The sequence below is a fragment of the Phragmites australis genome, chromosome 1 (genome assembly GCF_958298935.1).
Source record: "Phragmites australis chromosome 1, lpPhrAust1.1, whole genome shotgun sequence".
Lineage (NCBI taxonomy): Eukaryota > Viridiplantae > Streptophyta > Magnoliopsida > Poales > Poaceae > Phragmites > Phragmites australis.
Genome location: NC_084921.1, coordinates 3,412,923 through 3,430,413, shown reverse-complemented (window position 1 = coordinate 3,430,413; position 17,491 = coordinate 3,412,923). Strand labels below are relative to the sequence as shown.

Genomic DNA, 17,491 nt, shown 5'->3' with positions numbered 1-17,491 from the left:
CGGCTCCGACAAGAAATTGGACCGTGGGCCACTCGTTCGCGCGGGCCGTGGGCCAAACGATCCCTAAGCTACAGGTTGGTCGACCTGTGTATAGGCAGCCCCACGCTTTTCCGCTTCACCATGGGTCATAATGCAAAAGTGGGGATTACTAATTTACTATGCCACCATACCAAGCGTTAAGCACAATGTTCGGTAATTTCACTGCCCCAAAAAATATTTAGTAACAGGTAGACACAATATTTAGATTTTAGCTAACTAACTGTTAGACTATTACTTACTCCCTCCTGTCCTAAATACTTCATATTTAGGACAAGACACGATATCTAACACATAGTTTTGACCAAGATTTTCTATTAGAATAATTTATAAAATCTAAAAAATTATGATACCATGAAATTATTTATCAATACTAATGTATACATATGACTTTTATCTCCAACAAACCAGGTATTTTAGAAACTATTGATGGTCAAAGTTTTAAGAGTTTGACAGGATCTTGTCCTAAACATCATGTATTTATAACCGGAGGAAGTACTTATACTATATGCAACAAAAGAATTAGCCTCATTAATATATCCAAAGAAGAAATTTTAATTTTGACCATCAACATATAGGGTATCAATATCCAATATGATACTTTAAAATGTCAAATTTTAGAAGCATGTATGTCAACAACACCACATATTGATACATGAAACGAATAATAGGGGAGCCATAATTATATATACTCTCGCGTTTCCTACACTTACGACTAAAAATGGGGATGTTTGCACTGACGCAATCGTTCACGCCACTGGCGAGATTAGTATTGGGGTCTAGGGTTTACGAGAGGGGTTTAACTTTAAGGAGGCATCTGTCGGGCTTAGAAGGATGGCCAGGGCGGCGGCATGGCGGTGCGGTGAGTGGACAGTAACGACACCAGAGCTATGCATGGATGACAGGAGGGCAATGTCAATGACAAGAGAGGCAAAATGATAGCTCGACACAACTAAGTTGGCGAGACGGTTGCCAATGGTCATTGATACAGCGGTGGGAGTTTTGCCAAAGATGGATGAGTAGGATGAGGCAGGGGAGCCCAGTAGGGAAGATCGACTGGAGGAGCGCTATAAAATTTGGCTCAGAGATGAAGACGATTGCATCCTCTCCTGCTCCTACATTAGGTGGAGGGTGAGCGCCTGCTCCTGGATGAGGTGGAGGGTAAGCACCTGCTCTCGCTTCTACATTACGTATATGACATCACAACAGAGGTGGAGGGCGAGCGCGCCTTGCTCCTGCATCATCTCCGACAACCAATGCGGACATCTGCAAGCTACACAACTATTGACTATGGTGTAATCGATTATCCATGTGGCTACGAATGCATGTATTTGTGTTGAAGTTGTGTGGCCTACGTGATTCCGAGGCTGACTGAGACGAGAAGCGAGAAGGGTATGGGCCTGTGGAGATGAAGGATTTTTGGTACCAATTGACATGGGCCGGTCCAAAAATAGAGCCGCTTTTGCGCCCTTCCTATACATTGGTCGCCCTACCGGGAGCTTCGTCGCCTATCGGTGTTTGAGACTCATGCACCAAAGATCGACGGTTGGGCGACCTTCTTCCTCCTCCTCCTCTCACTCTGGTCTTGCCCGACATCACCGCTATAGCCATGGCTGTTAGGGTTGGGTGATTTTGGGTTCAGGGTTGGGAGCTCAACCTCCAGTGGGATTAGATGGATGGCTAGGTAGGAAAGCACAACTGGTGATGGTGGCAGGCGGAGGGCGGGGTGCCAAGGCGGCGAGGCACCGCCGTCCCTGGGCGACGGAGGATGGCCAAATGGGAAAGGTAGTGCGGGAGCGTCGAGTTGGAGAGGTTAGTGAGGACAGGATGAATGAGATTTAATATGATTGAATGTCCATTAGGGTTTAGAGTCATGATAGGATTTAATGAGATTAAAAGCTCATTAACGTACTCTATATAAGAGGAGGCAGGAGTCATGGGTGCATGGATTGATTTTGTCACCAAAACTTTGTCCACCACCTCTTCTCGAACTCCCTGTGAAACCCTAGTTGAGCGCGTCGTGCTAGCACACTGGTGTACGGCGTTCCATCCCTATATGTGTGGATATCGTGGAGGCACTGCTGCGGCTGATCAGCGACAAGGACACTAGGATGGGTTTGACTACTTCCTCATCGTGATCGAGGATGTGATCAAGGCTTCCTATTCGTGGTCAATGAGGTGGTTGATGTGATCGACTACTTCCTCTATGTGGTCGCGAAGTTGGTCGAGGACATGGTGTTCATGGTCAAAATTGGTCGAGGAACTGGTTGAGAAGCACGACCACCTGTTCGGAGCTGGTCAAGGAGCGTGACCACCTGCGTGGGGCTGGTCACGGATCTGATCGAGAAGCTGCTTGAGAAGCTTGACACGCACGACGTTGGATCGGTCTACTCCAACTCTTCTTTCGCTGCACTATGTATCAAGTGATAACGATCTATGATCTCCTACTTGCATGGCTTCCTAGGTTAATTCGGTAGAAAATTTTGTTTTTAGGCTAGCATAGCCATCCAATTCCCCAACAGTGATATCAGAGCCTACATGCGCTTTTTTTTTATCTAGATCTGTCACATATATATGATATGTGGTAGTAATAGATAGGATCTATTATTGTTCATGTGATGGATCGGTCGATGCACGATTTGGTAAAATTGGGATCTAAATGAGGTGTGATTCGATGGAATCACACGACCAAAAAGATTAGCTCGTTCTCCCCCATGGTCGTGCGTGCGACTTGCCCCTACCTTCTAGAATCACCATCGGGGCTAACAGTGCGGGTTGCTGCATGGTTGGAAGAACAACAGATCGAGGTTGTGTGTGTTATCGTTGTTTCTGAAAAACCTCATGCGATGATCAATATGATTGATCTAATGGAAATTGAGGTATTGTGAATGACTCATAATCAACTTAATATGATCAATTCGATGAGATTTTTATAGTGATTTCATATACGATCTATGTATTTTTAGAGGTTTTCAGGACGTTGCCTTGAAACCCGCGGGGGTGGCTACACCCTCAACCCCTGCCCGCTGACCGGCCAGCGGGACCACCGTTGAGTAGCATACACACACAGATCGTTATAATAACATGTTGACATCATGACATTAGAATCCGTTTATATGCTTAACTCATTTTTGTAGAGAACGTTGTGACTGGTATGGTTTTAATATGTATGTGATGCATGTGTGTAATTTTTATGGCCTACATGTTATAGTTAATTGTAGCTAAAGATTGTCATGTTGTTGTATAATGGTCTGCGTGCTGACTTGTGATGCTTCTCTTCCCCGTGTAATTCATCTAGTGCTCTTAGATGTAATAGACTAGCACATTATCATGGAGACTTGGAGCATGATGACTCGCAGGATAAGACCGTGGCGATGGAGATCACCATGTGAAGGGGCTATACTATGTCACAGTTAATATGATTGCATGTGATATTTATCTATGTTCCTGTCATACTATTCATTCATATTTTATATGTGGTGGATATTATTACCATGATAGAATAGTGTCCCTTAGAAAAATTAAGAGTAATTGATGTCTTTCCAATAGCCGCACCTACATAGGTTTTGATCATTATTTGGTATGTCTGCCAAAGTAGGGTGCCATCATTTATCTTAACTAGTTAGAGTGGATGTCGGACATCTACACGCATAGTGAGAGCATCTTCAGATAAATTGTTTATTAAAGGATACACACAAACATGGTGTTGAAGCATTGCATATATTTTTGCTGTAGATTTTGTAAGTAGCTCCCCTTATAATTCCAGTTTAAATTGTAACGATTGATATGATATTGAATTGAGAACTGTTCTCACTCAATGATGCAAAGGATGTGTTCTAGAGGATCTTGTCCTGATGAACTAGCTTAAAAATGCTATCTTGTAACTCATGGAGTATATAAGAAACGCCATGATTACTCACTTTATGTCTATTGCCTCACATTGAATATGATTTCAATATGATTGAAGGGCATATTGCTTTGTGGAGACCTAAGCTTGGTTAAACGATACTTGATCATGAAAGCCTCGCTTATGTACATGTTCAGAAAGTGAGCATAGCACTTAAAGAGCCGTAGTCATACGATGATAGTTTAAAGAAAAACCAGGAATACTTGAAAGTTCTCAAGAAAAGGAAAGAAAGTATGACTTCTAGACCTAGATACCAATGATATAGACTTGGATCTTGCCATTTTCTCTTGTAACTCTTGGGTAGTTGATATTAGAATCAAACTGGAGTTTTTGGCAAAATTTGAAGTTGATATATGCATCAACAATATAGCAAATGGTTGTTGTGTTGGACGATTGGCATTGTAGCTTCATTATTACCCTCAGAGTTTTAAATGGAATAATTTTTATTATGATCTTAACTTGACTATGACCATAAAATCTGCTTTGAAAATAGAGGATTGTGAACAAATGTTGTTTAGCTTTCTAGCAACCTGATCCAGTCACGATCCATTGGTGAATGAATTTTGAGGATATGTGAATCTATAATATTGATTGACCCCACTTTTATTTGGTATTGTTGCGTATGTTATATGAATAAGAGACACATGGAGAAGCTCCATAGAGATAGTTTTCAAGATTCATTTGATTTTGAATAATTTGACATATGCAAATCTTGTTTACTTGGCAAGAGGACTAAGTTGCTTTTCATCGGTATAGGAGAAAGGGCGAGTGAGTTATTAGATCTTGTACATACATATGTATGCGGGCTGAGGAGCTCTATAGCTAAAAGTGGTTCTCATTACAAATCTGAATCTTTCAAAAAGTTCAAGGAGTTTCAGAATGAGGTACAAAATCATACGAGCAAAATAATTACATTCTAGCGATTGGATTGTGGAGATGAGTACCTGAGCCATGATTTGATGGTCATCTAAAGCAATGTAGAATTGTTTCATAGTTGACTTCACACCACATGCCTCCATGAAATGGGTGTCTAAATGGACGAACCGTACTTTGTTGGACATTGTTCGGTGTATGATGATCCAATTTGATCATCCATTGTCTTTCTAGGATATGCTCCAGAAACGTTAAATAGGGTTCCATCTAAGTCTATAGAGAAGACGTGATATGAGATAAAGGTCGGGAAGTGTCCTGTGTTGTCTTTCCTTAAGATTTGGGGTTGTGAAGCCTATGTAAAACATTTGATGTCTGATAAGCTCACTCCCAAATCAGATAAGTGCTTCTTTGTGGGGTATCCTAGGAAACCAAAGGATATTATTTCTATAGTCGGAAAGAAGGCAAAGTGTTTGTCACCCAGAATGGTATTTTTTCTAGAGAAAGAGATTCTCTCAAAGAAAATTAGTGGGAGCACGGTGCAACTCGAAGAGATTCGGGAACCATATAAAAATATTCAGCTCCTACTGAAATACAACTAGATGTTGTAAAATATATTGTGGAGACACCAGCCCCACGTCGGTCAGAAAGGGTCAGTCGTGCACTTGAGAGGTTTATGTTCCTAACCACGAAGTAGCGCGATATATCATTGTTAGGCAATAATGAGCCCAAGTACTATACGGAAGCAATGGCGGGACCAGACTCTGAGAGATAGCTTGAGATCCGAATTAGAATCCATGCGAGAAAACCAAGTTTGGAACTTGGTCGATCTACCCAATTGTGTAAAAAAACAATTGAGTGTAAATGGGTTTGAAGGGAAATGGGTAGACACTGATAGAAATATTCGCGTCTGTATAGCACGATTGGTGGTGAGAAGTTTCATGGTAATTCAAAGTGTTGATTATGATGAAACATATTGTCCATCGCAATGCTAAAAGTCTATCGAGATCATCCTAGTGATTGTTGCATATTGTGATATGGCAAATAGATGTCAAAACAGCTTTCCTTGATGGAAACCTAAGTTAAGCCATGTATGTGGTACAACCTAATGGTCTTGATGATCCTAAAATATGCTAGAAAGCTATGCAAGCTTTAATAGTCCATCTGTGGATTGAGACAAGTATATCAGAGTTGGAATTTTCACTTTGATGAGGTGGTCAAAGGAGTTTGACTCCATCAAGAGTGAGTAAGAACCTTGTATTTACAATAAGACTAGTGGGAGCACATTTTTGTTTCTGATCTCGTAAATATGTATGACATAAATATGTACAATAATGCATTAAGTTTCTCAAATCTTCATTGAGAAATGGTTTTAAGATGTAGTTGTGTGAAAGACAATATAAATAGGGCATAAAAACCTATAGATATAGATAAAAGGGGCTCAAAGTGTTGGTACTTGCGAGAATCAGTGTGTGATGACACCTGATGAGCATGATATCCTGAATAAAATGCCTAGAAAAAGGCTAATGAGATTAAGCCGAAGAACGCACATTGACAAGATATTCAAATAGTTCAATATGCATGATTCCAAGTAAGGTTTCTTACCAATACCATGTAGTGTCAATCTTTGTGAGACTCAGCGTATTATGACACCTGATGAGCAGGAAAATATTGATATCAATCACAAGTCATGTTAATAGTCATCATGAAAAATCATCCTCTAGTACTGGATAAGAACGAGGATGTAACCACGGTTTTTTTGGAGGAAAGAAAAGGTCGTTATAAATGGTTACATTGATGCTAGATTCCAAACCAACAAAGGAGTCATGGTGTGGAATTTGGTTTTATGTAAATGATGGAACGGTGAGCTAGAAATATTGTTAAGTACTCCACTGCTTTTGAAGTCGCATTGGAAATTGCTTGGATTGGAAAATTAGTTTCTGAGTTATGTGTGGTTTGTAATGTGTTCAATCAAATAGATCTCTATTGCCGATAGTTGACCTATTGCCCGAGCACTGGGTGCATTGATACCACCATAATTTTGAGCATGTAATTTGGCATGGATACATCATTTTAATTGAATGGTGAAATTGTATAAATATATGCATAAATCGACTACTGAATCGAGTGAATGGTTGAGCTATCACAAGGGTGGTACGAATCTCGCCTTGAGCTTGACTGGTATCGTGTGGTAAAGAGATTGATGCATGTTTATATCAAGGTTCAACCGATATGATCTTTATGTGTGTTCGGAAGTCAATATGTGCTGCTAGGTACCACTATTGACTTGCAATTCAGAAAGGGTTTCCGGGATAGTGGCCATTTACACATAAACCTAACGGGTCACACACTTAAAGGGATGAAATTGAAAACTTGCATAAATCGACTCTAGTGCAAGTGGAAGATAGTTGGTGATATGCCTTAGAGGTGATCGTGTATGTAGATTGGATCTGCGAATGAAATTTAATATGATTGAATGTCCATTAGGGTTTAGACTCATGATGGGCTTTAATGAGATTAAAAGTTACCATGTCATAATTCCTTAATCATGTCATTAAGCATCATAAGCATCATGTTTAATGGTTAAGAATTCTAATTGATTGTTAATTCTTTTGGTGGTTTAGAAATTCAATATGAGTTATGAAATACCTTATCTTAGACTTTTCATTTAGTTTGAGTCTTATCTAGTCTTTTGGGTAAATAAAAGAGAGAAGGAATTGAGGAGTGATAGAAATATTTTTCAGCTGTAATATTGTTAGTCTCTCCAACACGTGGGACCCATCTAGTCGGCCCCACCACCTTTTCCCTCTCTTAGGCAGCAGCAGCCCACCCCTCCCTCTCTCTCAACCTCACTCACCCAACCGAGCAGCAATAGCAGAGCTGCTGCTCTCCTCTCCCTCTCTCAACACTCTCTCATTCTCCCTCAAATCTCCCCTTCAAGCACTGAGATTTGAGGTATACATGTATTACCATTACATTCCCCACCTCTCTAGCTCTCTACCCATCCAAGAGTTTCTCACATGCATGAAGGTTTGTAGGTTTTGCAAATCAAATTTGTCACCTTGCTTCACTGCATTTTCAGCAGCTTTGTCATCCTCTCCGCCAAGCTTTTCATTCGTTTTCTCCTTCCCCAATGGTCACCAACCTGATCAAGGGACTTTGGGTAAGTATCCTAGGACCTCATGGTAGTAATGCACGATTTTAGCTCGGTTTTGGATAGGTTTGGAGTTGTGTTGAGAGTGGCAAAGCGTATTTTTGTTCTTGAGGTTGTAGAGCTAGAAGAGATGTTTGAATGAGTTAGAACTAGTGAATTGAGCTTTTGGAGTGAGCAAGGTAGGTTTAGAACCAATGTTTTAGTGCCCTTGCATGTCTATGCGGTTGGATTTCAACATGCAAGAAGAATCGGCAAAGAAATCATTGCAAAACCCCTTTTAGTAGGAACCCGGAGGTTTCGGGTTAACCTAGTATTTTCTACCCCAAGATTCATGTTGTTTAGTGTGTAATTTAGGTTTTACATGCACGTTGAATCGCTCGCGAGAATCATCGCAAAATTCATATCTACTAGAACCTGGAAGTTCTGGTATACCTGGAGGTTCCAGGTAATTTGTTTTAGAATAACCGAGAACCCTTGCTCGGAGTAATACCCAGAAAAATCCAACCCAACCCAGAAGTTCCGGCCTGGCCCAGAAGATCCGGATTGGTTTGAGTTAGGATTTGACCGATAACCTCTACTCGAAACCCAACCCAGAGGTTCCGGCCCAACCCGGAAGTTTTGGCCTGACCTAGAACTTTTGGATGCCTGTCAGTTTTTACAATGAAGTTTAGTTCATGAACTTTCTTTGTTCCTTCATGTGTCTTGTACTCTTAGCTTGTTTTTATGATGCATCCTTTATGGTTATGCATCATGTAGCATATTTCATGGCATCTCTTTTATTCTCATCATTGCACACGTTCTTCTTTAGTGAATGAAGGATTGGACGATAATGTGGGCGTGATTGAGGGTGAACTGAATTTCATTGTTGTTGATTGTGATCAAGCTGGGCATTAAGGCAAGCATCTAAGTATACTCTACCTATTACATTGGATCATATGTTATCTTTAATTTGATAAAGTATGCTATATGTATGTCATGCATGATAGTTAGTCGAGGTTGGGTTTTTAGAGTAGATCTTTAATTGTTGCATTACCCTTCCTTAGTATTGTTGTCCTTTGATCCACTGTAACCCTGGGTATAGCACTCGATGGTCTAACTTAAAAATGAATACTGTCGGTGAATCAGGAACCAGGGGTCCCCGAATCCCGAGGCCAGGCCAGCAATCCGCCACGTGGCGCTATCCCGCGGGGTCTCCTCCGCAAGGCAAAAAAGATTAAGTCTCGGGAGAGGGCGCTCGGGGCCACAGTCAGTGGTCCCCGAGTACACAGGTTCCCCGATGATCTGCGAAGTCTAAGTGCCGGGAAGAAAGTGCTCGGGAAGGTATACGGTGACCCCCGAGCACTCGAGTCCTCCGACGACTAGGAAAACTAAGTACCGGGAGAAGTGTGCCCGGGGCCGCGAGCGGTGGCCCCCCGGGCACCCAAGTATCCCGAGGATCCACTGAAGGAAGTTCCGGGAGAGAGTGCTCGGGGCTGCGTGCAACGGCCCCCGAGCACTCGGTCCCCCGAGGATCCGTACAAGCATGCCCGGGAGAGAGTGCTCGGGGAGGTGAACAGTAACCCCCGAGCACTCGGTTCCCCGAGGATCGAGGAAGGGCGTTCTCGAGAGAGAGTGCTCGGGGAGGTGAACAGTGACCCCCAAGCACTCGGTTCCCCGACGACCCAGGAAGCCCCTCCGTCAGTGGTCCCCACAGGGGGCACTGATGAGGTGTCAGCCAGTCAAAGGTCCGAGGCCGCATTTAAGAACGCGCATGGCCTATCACCTCCAACTGCTCCCGCCACGCTCGGTGTCAGTTCCTGTCACATTCTGGCAGAAGGGCGTGGGGACATTAAATGCACTGGTCCCATCCCGTGCCATCCGGCACGACTCGGGATAACGTCGTGAGAGCTGAGGCGTTCCGTCTGCCGCGCTGCTGTGGCAGGAGAACAAGACAGGGCGAGCACACCAGGCCGCTCTGCGGCTGCCTGGTGGGGCCCTCTCCATGGCGCCCGTTGCCAGTGCATTTATGGTGACGGATGACCGGGCGTGGGGCGCATTTTCCACCCCTGGTCACTTCGCACAGAGCCTATGATGACGCCCTTTCCATTTATGATGGCTTGGAACTCGTGCCCTCCCATTCGGGGCACGCTACTGCCGACGGGTATTTAAGGCAGCCAGCAGCATGGACAAAGAGAGGTGGTTCTGGCTCAGGGAAGGCTGAAGCAGTTAAGGAAGTAGAGAAGATCGAGAAGCCCAAGAGCACCCAAAGCCAACAGATACACACAGACCGAAGAACAAGGAGCCCCAGGCTCTAGGATAGACAAACATTCTTGTAACCAGCAACATCCTTGAGGGACATTCTCAGGGCATCTATAGTATCCATACAGGAGTAGGGTGTTACGCCTCCGTGCGGTCCGAACCTGTCTAAACCCCAGTGCATTTACTTCGTTCCGCACTAGATCATTCCACCCCGCCGGCCATCGCATTTATATCCATTTATTTCTCCGGCAAACATATTCAGGATCATCCCCCCGGCCAAATCTCTAAAAAGGGGTCCCTCAGGATCCCTGCGACAGGAGTTAACCCTCCGACAAATACGTTATGCTTAGCAAGGTTTAGGTCATCGATAGTAGTCGAGTAGTGGTTCAACCATCGTTCGTGAGCTTAGGACTTTTTTTATTTACAAAGACAATGATGATGATGGGATGCGTATTTTCGTGAGGATGAGACTAGATTCAAGCGGCAATAGGGATGGATCGAGAAGGGAGTCTCGTATGCTATAGGCTCGCTTGAATTGTTTAAGCACCATCCATTGTGTAGTTGACTTTAGTACTTTTTGTACTTACCACATGTCGATATAATAGTAGATAAGCCGAATACCTTTTATAGTTGTGACCTATTGGCCTATGGATCTATGGTGTCATGGGCATAATAGGCTTGTAGAGATAACGTTGTAAAGGTGTTGTGGGTATAATAGGCTTGTAGAGATATCTAGTTTGCTCAATAAGTAGTTCTAATTACCTTCACACCTTTAGGCATAACTAGGGTGCTCTGGGAGTAGCCCTAGTGGACCTCCGCACCTATAGGTGCATGTTCAAATGGTCTAGACTCAATTAGAAAATGTTGACACGGGTACCCTTTTGTGTGCATTTTAGCAGGTGACACAAGCCGAATGGTCTTTGTGTTTTGTGGGTAAGGATGTACCCCTGCATGGTGTAGAAATAATTTAAATTGCCACGCTCTCGGTTATGAGCATACTTCTGTCTATTTACATCAATCATAGAGTTTTGTTATTGGGATATTGTGATGGAATGTTGAGACATAGATGGTGATGTTGATGAAGAGTTGATATGGTACAAGTTACAGTTAAGATATGTTCATAATATCTGGATACCAGGGTATTTTGGATAGGTGTAGATGCTTCACTTGAGTTCAAATCTGTTTGCATTATAAATTCATTTAGCCCCTTTTGGCTTAGTCCTTGCTAATTTATCCAATTGTATTCTTCTTGAAGTCAGGCTATTTATAAGTGCTCATTATGGATTAAGTTTTACGAGTACCTTCATACTCACATGCTTTGTTTTGTTTTCAGGTGAGACAGACTTAATTTTTTGCTACTTTACGCCCACCGATGTTGGCGACAAGTAGGAGTAGTGCCAACTACTCGTATGTGGATATTTTGAGGTGTCGCCTTAGGGCAATGGCGTTATCTATCTTTTGTCGTTATGTGACTTATTCTGCTGCGTAGCTACTCTAGCAATGTTCGTGTTACGAATTTTGATGTAAAGTTTAATCTACTTAAAGACTGGTAATTCAATTTAATTACTTATTCTTTATTATGTCTTGTGATAATGTGCTTGTTGTAAAGTCCTGTGTTCCGATCCTGGAAGTAAACATATGCGGGGACTACATGTGGTATTCTGATTAATCATTGCAGTTGTGGTCATGCTAATTAGATTACTATCTAGACGGTTCCCTACAAAAGTCTATTAGCGTACTTTATATAAGAGGAACCAGGAGCCGTGAGTGCATGGATTGATTTCGCCACCAAAATCCTAGCCGCCACCTCTTCGTGAACTCCTTAGGAAACCCTAGTCGAGCGCGTGGTGCTAGCACATTGGCGTACGATGTTCTATCCCTTACGTGTGAAGTCGATGGGAAAATAGCATCTCCGGTACATTCTACAAGAAAAGTATTCACGCATGATTTTCCTCGGTGATCCGTAATGTACATGCAGAGACCGACATATTGAGCTACGCGTACCATATCTTACGCATGAAGTAGCAAATAACAATATGCAACACAACTCTCCTATCTACATCACCACGCAGATCGATCGGATCATTCATGCCCTGATCGATCCACTGTCTTCCATCTCGTGTCCACGCATCATCCACCAGAGCACGCGCGATCAACTCCCGTCGACCGGTCACACTCGAATCGAGTCTCACACGACGTGTTGGTTCCCCACAGCTAAGCTAACTGCATGCCGCGCACGGTAGCCAACTCCACAGACGATAGCAAACGCTCGAATTCTCACGTCCAAGCTAGAGATCCATCAACGCATCAGTCATGTCCGTCACAGTTGCCCAGCCGATCGGTTTACGTATACGACGTCGCAACGGCGGCTTCCAGGTCCCTGCAAGCGTCGGAGGGGGCTGGGGCGAGCGCCGCCTTGCTGCCGCGCTCCTGCGTCATCCCCGTCGTGAAGCTGGGCTTGAGCCTGCGCTCCGTGATGGCGATGGCGATGTCGTTGGGGAAGAGGTCGCGCTGAACTATCGCGTGCAGTAGCGTGGTGAAGAAGAGCGCCATCACCGTCAGCGTTGCGGCCACCGAGAGCCCGATGCACATCGACTGCGTGAACGCGTTCTTCACCTCCGACGAGTACCGGATCGACGCGATCGCCGCGCTCGTCATCGGGAACGTGTACGCCCACCACGCCAGCGAGAACCGGAACCCCCGGAACAGGTTGATCCGCACAGTCTGCGACGCAACAAGAAAAATGCAACAGTTAGGCTCATGCATACATCAAGTGATCGATCAGCCATGTCCATGCGTGAAGAGTAGAGGACTACACTTACGAGTGACGCGTAGAGGAACATGGCGATGAAGTAGGCGATCCGGGACCCGTAATCGAACTCGCCGGTGATCCTCGCCCACGCCAGGCAGGCAACGCTGGGCGTGGCCACGAACAGGAAGAACACCGGGTGGAGGTCCCTGGGCAGCGTCTCGCTCGTCGGCAGCCTCTGGTACAGCGTCACGAACAGTACGATATAGTGCGCCAGCCCGACGGCGAAGAAGAAGAGGGGGCCCTCCTTCAGGCCCATGATGCCGCCGAGCAGTGCGCCGACGAAGTTGCCGACGATCGACAGGTGGTTCGACGGGTTCGCCACCCGTGACAACCGCCTCTGCCCACCGGAGATCCACTGCCCGTAGATCTTGAGCTCCAAGCACACGATGGGCGCCATGAGCACGTACCAGAGCCAGTGCGGGAGGCTGGTCGCGACCAGCTCCGGCACGCCGATGGCCAGGAACAGGCAGGCGATCCACGGCGCGAAGAAGAAGTTGACGCGGATCGGGTGGTAGTACTCGCGCCGCACCGCCTCGAAGTAGAAGACGATCTTGCAGGCGTACAGCGTCGAGAGGATGAACATGAGTGCCACCGAGATGCACCAGAGCACCAGGTTGATCTTGAGCGTGATGTGCAGGAACCGCGTCGACGCCGAGATCGCGATCCTCTTCCACAGGATCGCCATGCTGCTCATGCCCATGCCCATGCCGAACGCCGACACCGGGAATCGGAGCAGGAACGGCCACGTCTTGTCGGACGGCAGGATCAGTTCCTCCGAGGACTGCCACGACACAACGGCAACAACAATACGTCGGTCAGCTACGTACGTGCAAGCGTGCAACCAGAGCATGATCAAGCTCGAGACATGTCGTGTAACGTTCACATGAACAGCGCGCGAGTTGTTAGCTACTGATGTCAGTACCCTCAGCTTGTCGAGTTCAGGGCCTTCCAGCGCAGCGAAGAAGCGCTGCACTCTGGGCAGGGAGGACCTGCGGCGGTTGCTCGCCGCGCCCTCCTCTTCCTCGGGCACCCCTTGTTCCTGCTCCTGCTGCTGCGGCCTGGCGCCTAGCAGGTGCGTCGTGATCTGCTTCTCCAGCTTCCCGGACCACGTCTTGAACGAGTCGTAGCTCGTGTCCCTGCGGGACCTGCTGGTACTCTCCACGCGCGGTGGTTGCGCGCTCCGGCTCGAGTCGTGGTTCACCTGGGAGTTCTTGGCCTGAGGCGGCGCCGCGGGGATCGGCTGGGATCGGAACACCATCTTGTCAGGCTGCGCGAGTGCCATGGCCGCGGGGCCGCGCGACGGGAGCGGACACATCAGCGGCGCGTCCGTGATGGCGTGCCGCTGCAGCTCCACCTCCGTCCTTCTCGGCGACGCCGGCATGCTTATTGACACCGGACGCGCCGTCGGGAGCACAGGCGCTTGGAACGGCGAGTTCACCGCCATGTCGACCACGTCACCGTGCCGCTCCTATACCGGCACGAAATTGTTCATACTCGCGGTTCGATGAGGTGGCATGCAGGATGGCAAATTAAGCTACATGGTGACACGAGAGCTTACTCTGAAGGCCGGCTCCTCGGCGTAGCGGCACGACTGGACGTCATTACCGACTGCTTCTGGTTGCACACGCGCCGGACGTTGCGGCACCACGGGTTCGTCCGTCTCCATGAACCTCGCGAAACCTGCAGAATATATATGTTCATCGTTAGGGAAAAAAAAACAAGACGGAAACCAAATCACATTGTCGAGGGAGACATTAGTAGATGGGATCAATTAAAGCTCTTACGAGAGCACACTGAGCAACGTGCCATTGTCACTGACATCCAGCAAAGGACAGCGTGAGCAGGGACTATAAAAGTACAGGAGAATGATCAAGCCAAGGTGAACTATCAGCTAGCCTCGTAGAATAACAACGCACAAGGAGATGACTACTTGGCTTGTGGAACCAGGAATATATAGGATGTTTCAGCTCAGTGCAGAGGTATGCGGCAGCTAGAGCGTCGGGCAGAATGTGCAATTCAATGCCACACGCATCGCGAACCGTCCAGATGTGTGGCTTGCGAGCAGCCGTGCAGGATATCGAGGCAAATCTTCAGACTTGTGGCTCTGAAATTTTGTTTGCAAAGAATGGCATTGTTAGGCAGGAGTTCCAGAGATGCAAATGGCATTACCTTTCCCGGTTTGCAGGTAACCCTGACGAAAGCGTGGCCACTAGTTTGCAAGCAAAGCTGGGTTGGGGGAAGAGAACAGTCAGGATGAGACACATCCACTGCGACTGTAACGAAAATAAATTAGCACTGCAAATGGTTGATGGTTAGCTGATAGGAAGACCGCCATATCAGAGAACTTAGTACTTAACTTATCATTCAGGAGAAGTCCACTGTCACAAGGAAGGCGAGCGGTTTTGTTTCTCTTCTAAGCTTTGAGACAGGGCATGAAGCTTTCAGTCTTCTGCTAACAAATAAGTAAAGCGACTCATTTCCGCCGAACTCTCAGTTGACCGTGTGAACACGCTCGTTGTTCACACCGGCGCCAGCGAGGATTTCGGGGTTATGGTTGCCGGAGTTAGGGGAGAAGAGGCCGTCAGGGTTCTCCGGTGACTACCGGGGCTTAGACGAAGGGCTCTGGGGGTGACAGGCCGGACCGGCGGAGGAGGCGGGCGCGGGGGCGGAGCGGCGAGGGGATGGCCTGCCGGTGGGCGGGGAAAGGGCAGGGGCGTCAAAAATGGATTGGTTAGTGGCGGGTGTTTGAGGCTGGCGGGAAGCGGGGGAGCGAGCTGCGTCGCTCCATAAGTAAATGATAGTTGGTTTGCTTCCAATGTATCTACTTCGCATTAGGCTGAATTCGATTTGCATCTAAGTTAACCTCAAACACACACGTGATTCAGATTCATTTGAAATCATGGTGGAATATCAAGAGAGGATGCATGCGCAATGACACTTGTGCTGTAGCCTGTCTTCTTGCCAGGAATCGATCGCCATCAGCCAAAAGGGAAGAAGAACTGAAAGTCTTGTGCTAAACTTTTCCCGTTCCCGTCTCTCTGAGTAAACGCATATCCTTTTCTGATCCTGGGTACCTACAAGTGAGCAAAACCATGCACCAACTTTCCGAGCTGAAAATGAACCGCATGCAGAATCTGCACACGTCGTTAAGGTTCTTCCCCCATGAAGCAGCCCTAGAAAGGCAGGCTTCTGACTGAGCCGCGCCACACGAGTGGTCGCCTTCAGGAAAATTCAGCTGACAAGTTGAACTAGAAGCTCCGGAGCCTCTGCAACAAGTTGTGCGGCCAAACGGCACCGAGCGCATGTCTTTCAAGACTGAATAGGCATTCTTCAGCATTTCTTGCTGAAAATGTGGGCAAACAAAATGTTTCCATATCTTTTTTCGGAAACTAAAAGGCTTCCGTATCTGAACGTGAACAAATTCGAGGTGTTTTTTGGCCGTCCAAGAAAACGTCGATCCCCGATGCAAAATCAAAGGAAGGCCAAGAAAGAAAGAAAGAAAGAAGAAGCGGGATTAATCCATGGATCGTACCTGGAACATACGTACATAGGTGCGTACGGTGCGGATGTACAGGACAATGCAGCCAGGGGGCCGGTGACCTCCGGCGAGCCCGGCCTTGACGGTGGTCGCGGCGGGCAAAGCCGCCGTCCAGCAACGGCGATCGCGAGGGTTAGGCGACGAAGGTGCCGGCCGTCGGGACGAGGTACGTGGAGGCTCTGTGGCTGCAGGTGGGGTCGGGCTCGAGGAGCCCGACGTCCCGGTGCACGTGTCAGCCATCCGCGATGTGGCACCACTGATTTGCCCGCGGGCTCGTCGCCGCGGAGGCCGCAAGAGGCCCAGAGCTACGGTGTGTGTCTGACATATGTGGCCCAGCCAGCGGTGAGTTTGATGTTTTTTTTTCCTCCACGATCATGCATGCAAGAACCGCGAGAGGGCTATTTTCAGGCAGCTACGCTATTATGCCATGCAACTCGAGTCTTTAATTTGATGCGTTGGTAAAGTGATGCAACTTAATGATAACATACCAACACATTGGTCACATTAGAGACGTCATTGGAAGATGAAGGAGAAGAGGATATTGGACTCACCAGCTGACACCGGTAATGTATACAGTGCAGCAGGTACGTTGGCTCGGAGTATGAAGATGAAGTGATCACCTTATAATGTTGATTGCTCTCAGCGTCTGTTCGTCTCTCTCCCTCTCCCTCTCTTGTTCCCCTCCTCTCGTCTGGGATTTATATATGCAAATTCCACCACTTGATGCAATTGCAAGATATGTAACAGGCCTTTTCCTTCAATAACATTTACACATATTAACAAGATAAGTTATTTCGTACGGGAGTGATGTGGCTGAGACCACTCGGCCTCTCTGGTGGGCTAGGATTTGTTCCAAAAGCCAGCGGCGAATCCACAGGGCTAGAAGAGCCAGGGGCGAAGCCAGGATTTGAGGTTGGGGGGACAAGCTAGTGAAGC

General features: G+C 46.7%; 1 protein-coding gene across 4 annotated transcripts; it reads right to left on the bottom strand.

Annotated features, from left to right (window-relative positions):
- Positions 1–12,111: 12,111 nt before the first annotated feature.
- LOC133919419 (S-type anion channel SLAH3-like) lies at positions 12,112–17,223 on the bottom strand. 4 transcript variants are annotated; one of them, XM_062363988.1, is made up of 5 exons: positions 14,802–14,931; positions 14,576–14,697; positions 13,940–14,485; positions 13,028–13,798; positions 12,114–12,929 (listed from the first exon to the last, which is right to left on the bottom strand). In XM_062363988.1, the coding sequence occupies exons 1-5, from the start codon at positions 14,836–14,838 to the stop codon at positions 12,549–12,551; spliced, it is 1,857 nt and encodes a 618-aa protein (XP_062219972.1). In that variant the 5' UTR covers positions 14,839–14,931; the 3' UTR covers positions 12,114–12,548. The 4 variants fall into 4 exon arrangements, with proteins under 4 accessions (XP_062219905.1, XP_062219825.1, XP_062219972.1 ...); XM_062363921.1 differs by lacking the exon at positions 14,802–14,931 and adding an exon at positions 17,107–17,223 and having other exon boundaries at positions 12,112–12,929; positions 13,028–14,485; XM_062363841.1 differs by having other exon boundaries at positions 12,113–12,929; positions 13,028–14,485.
- Positions 17,224–17,491: the final 268 nt, after the last annotated feature.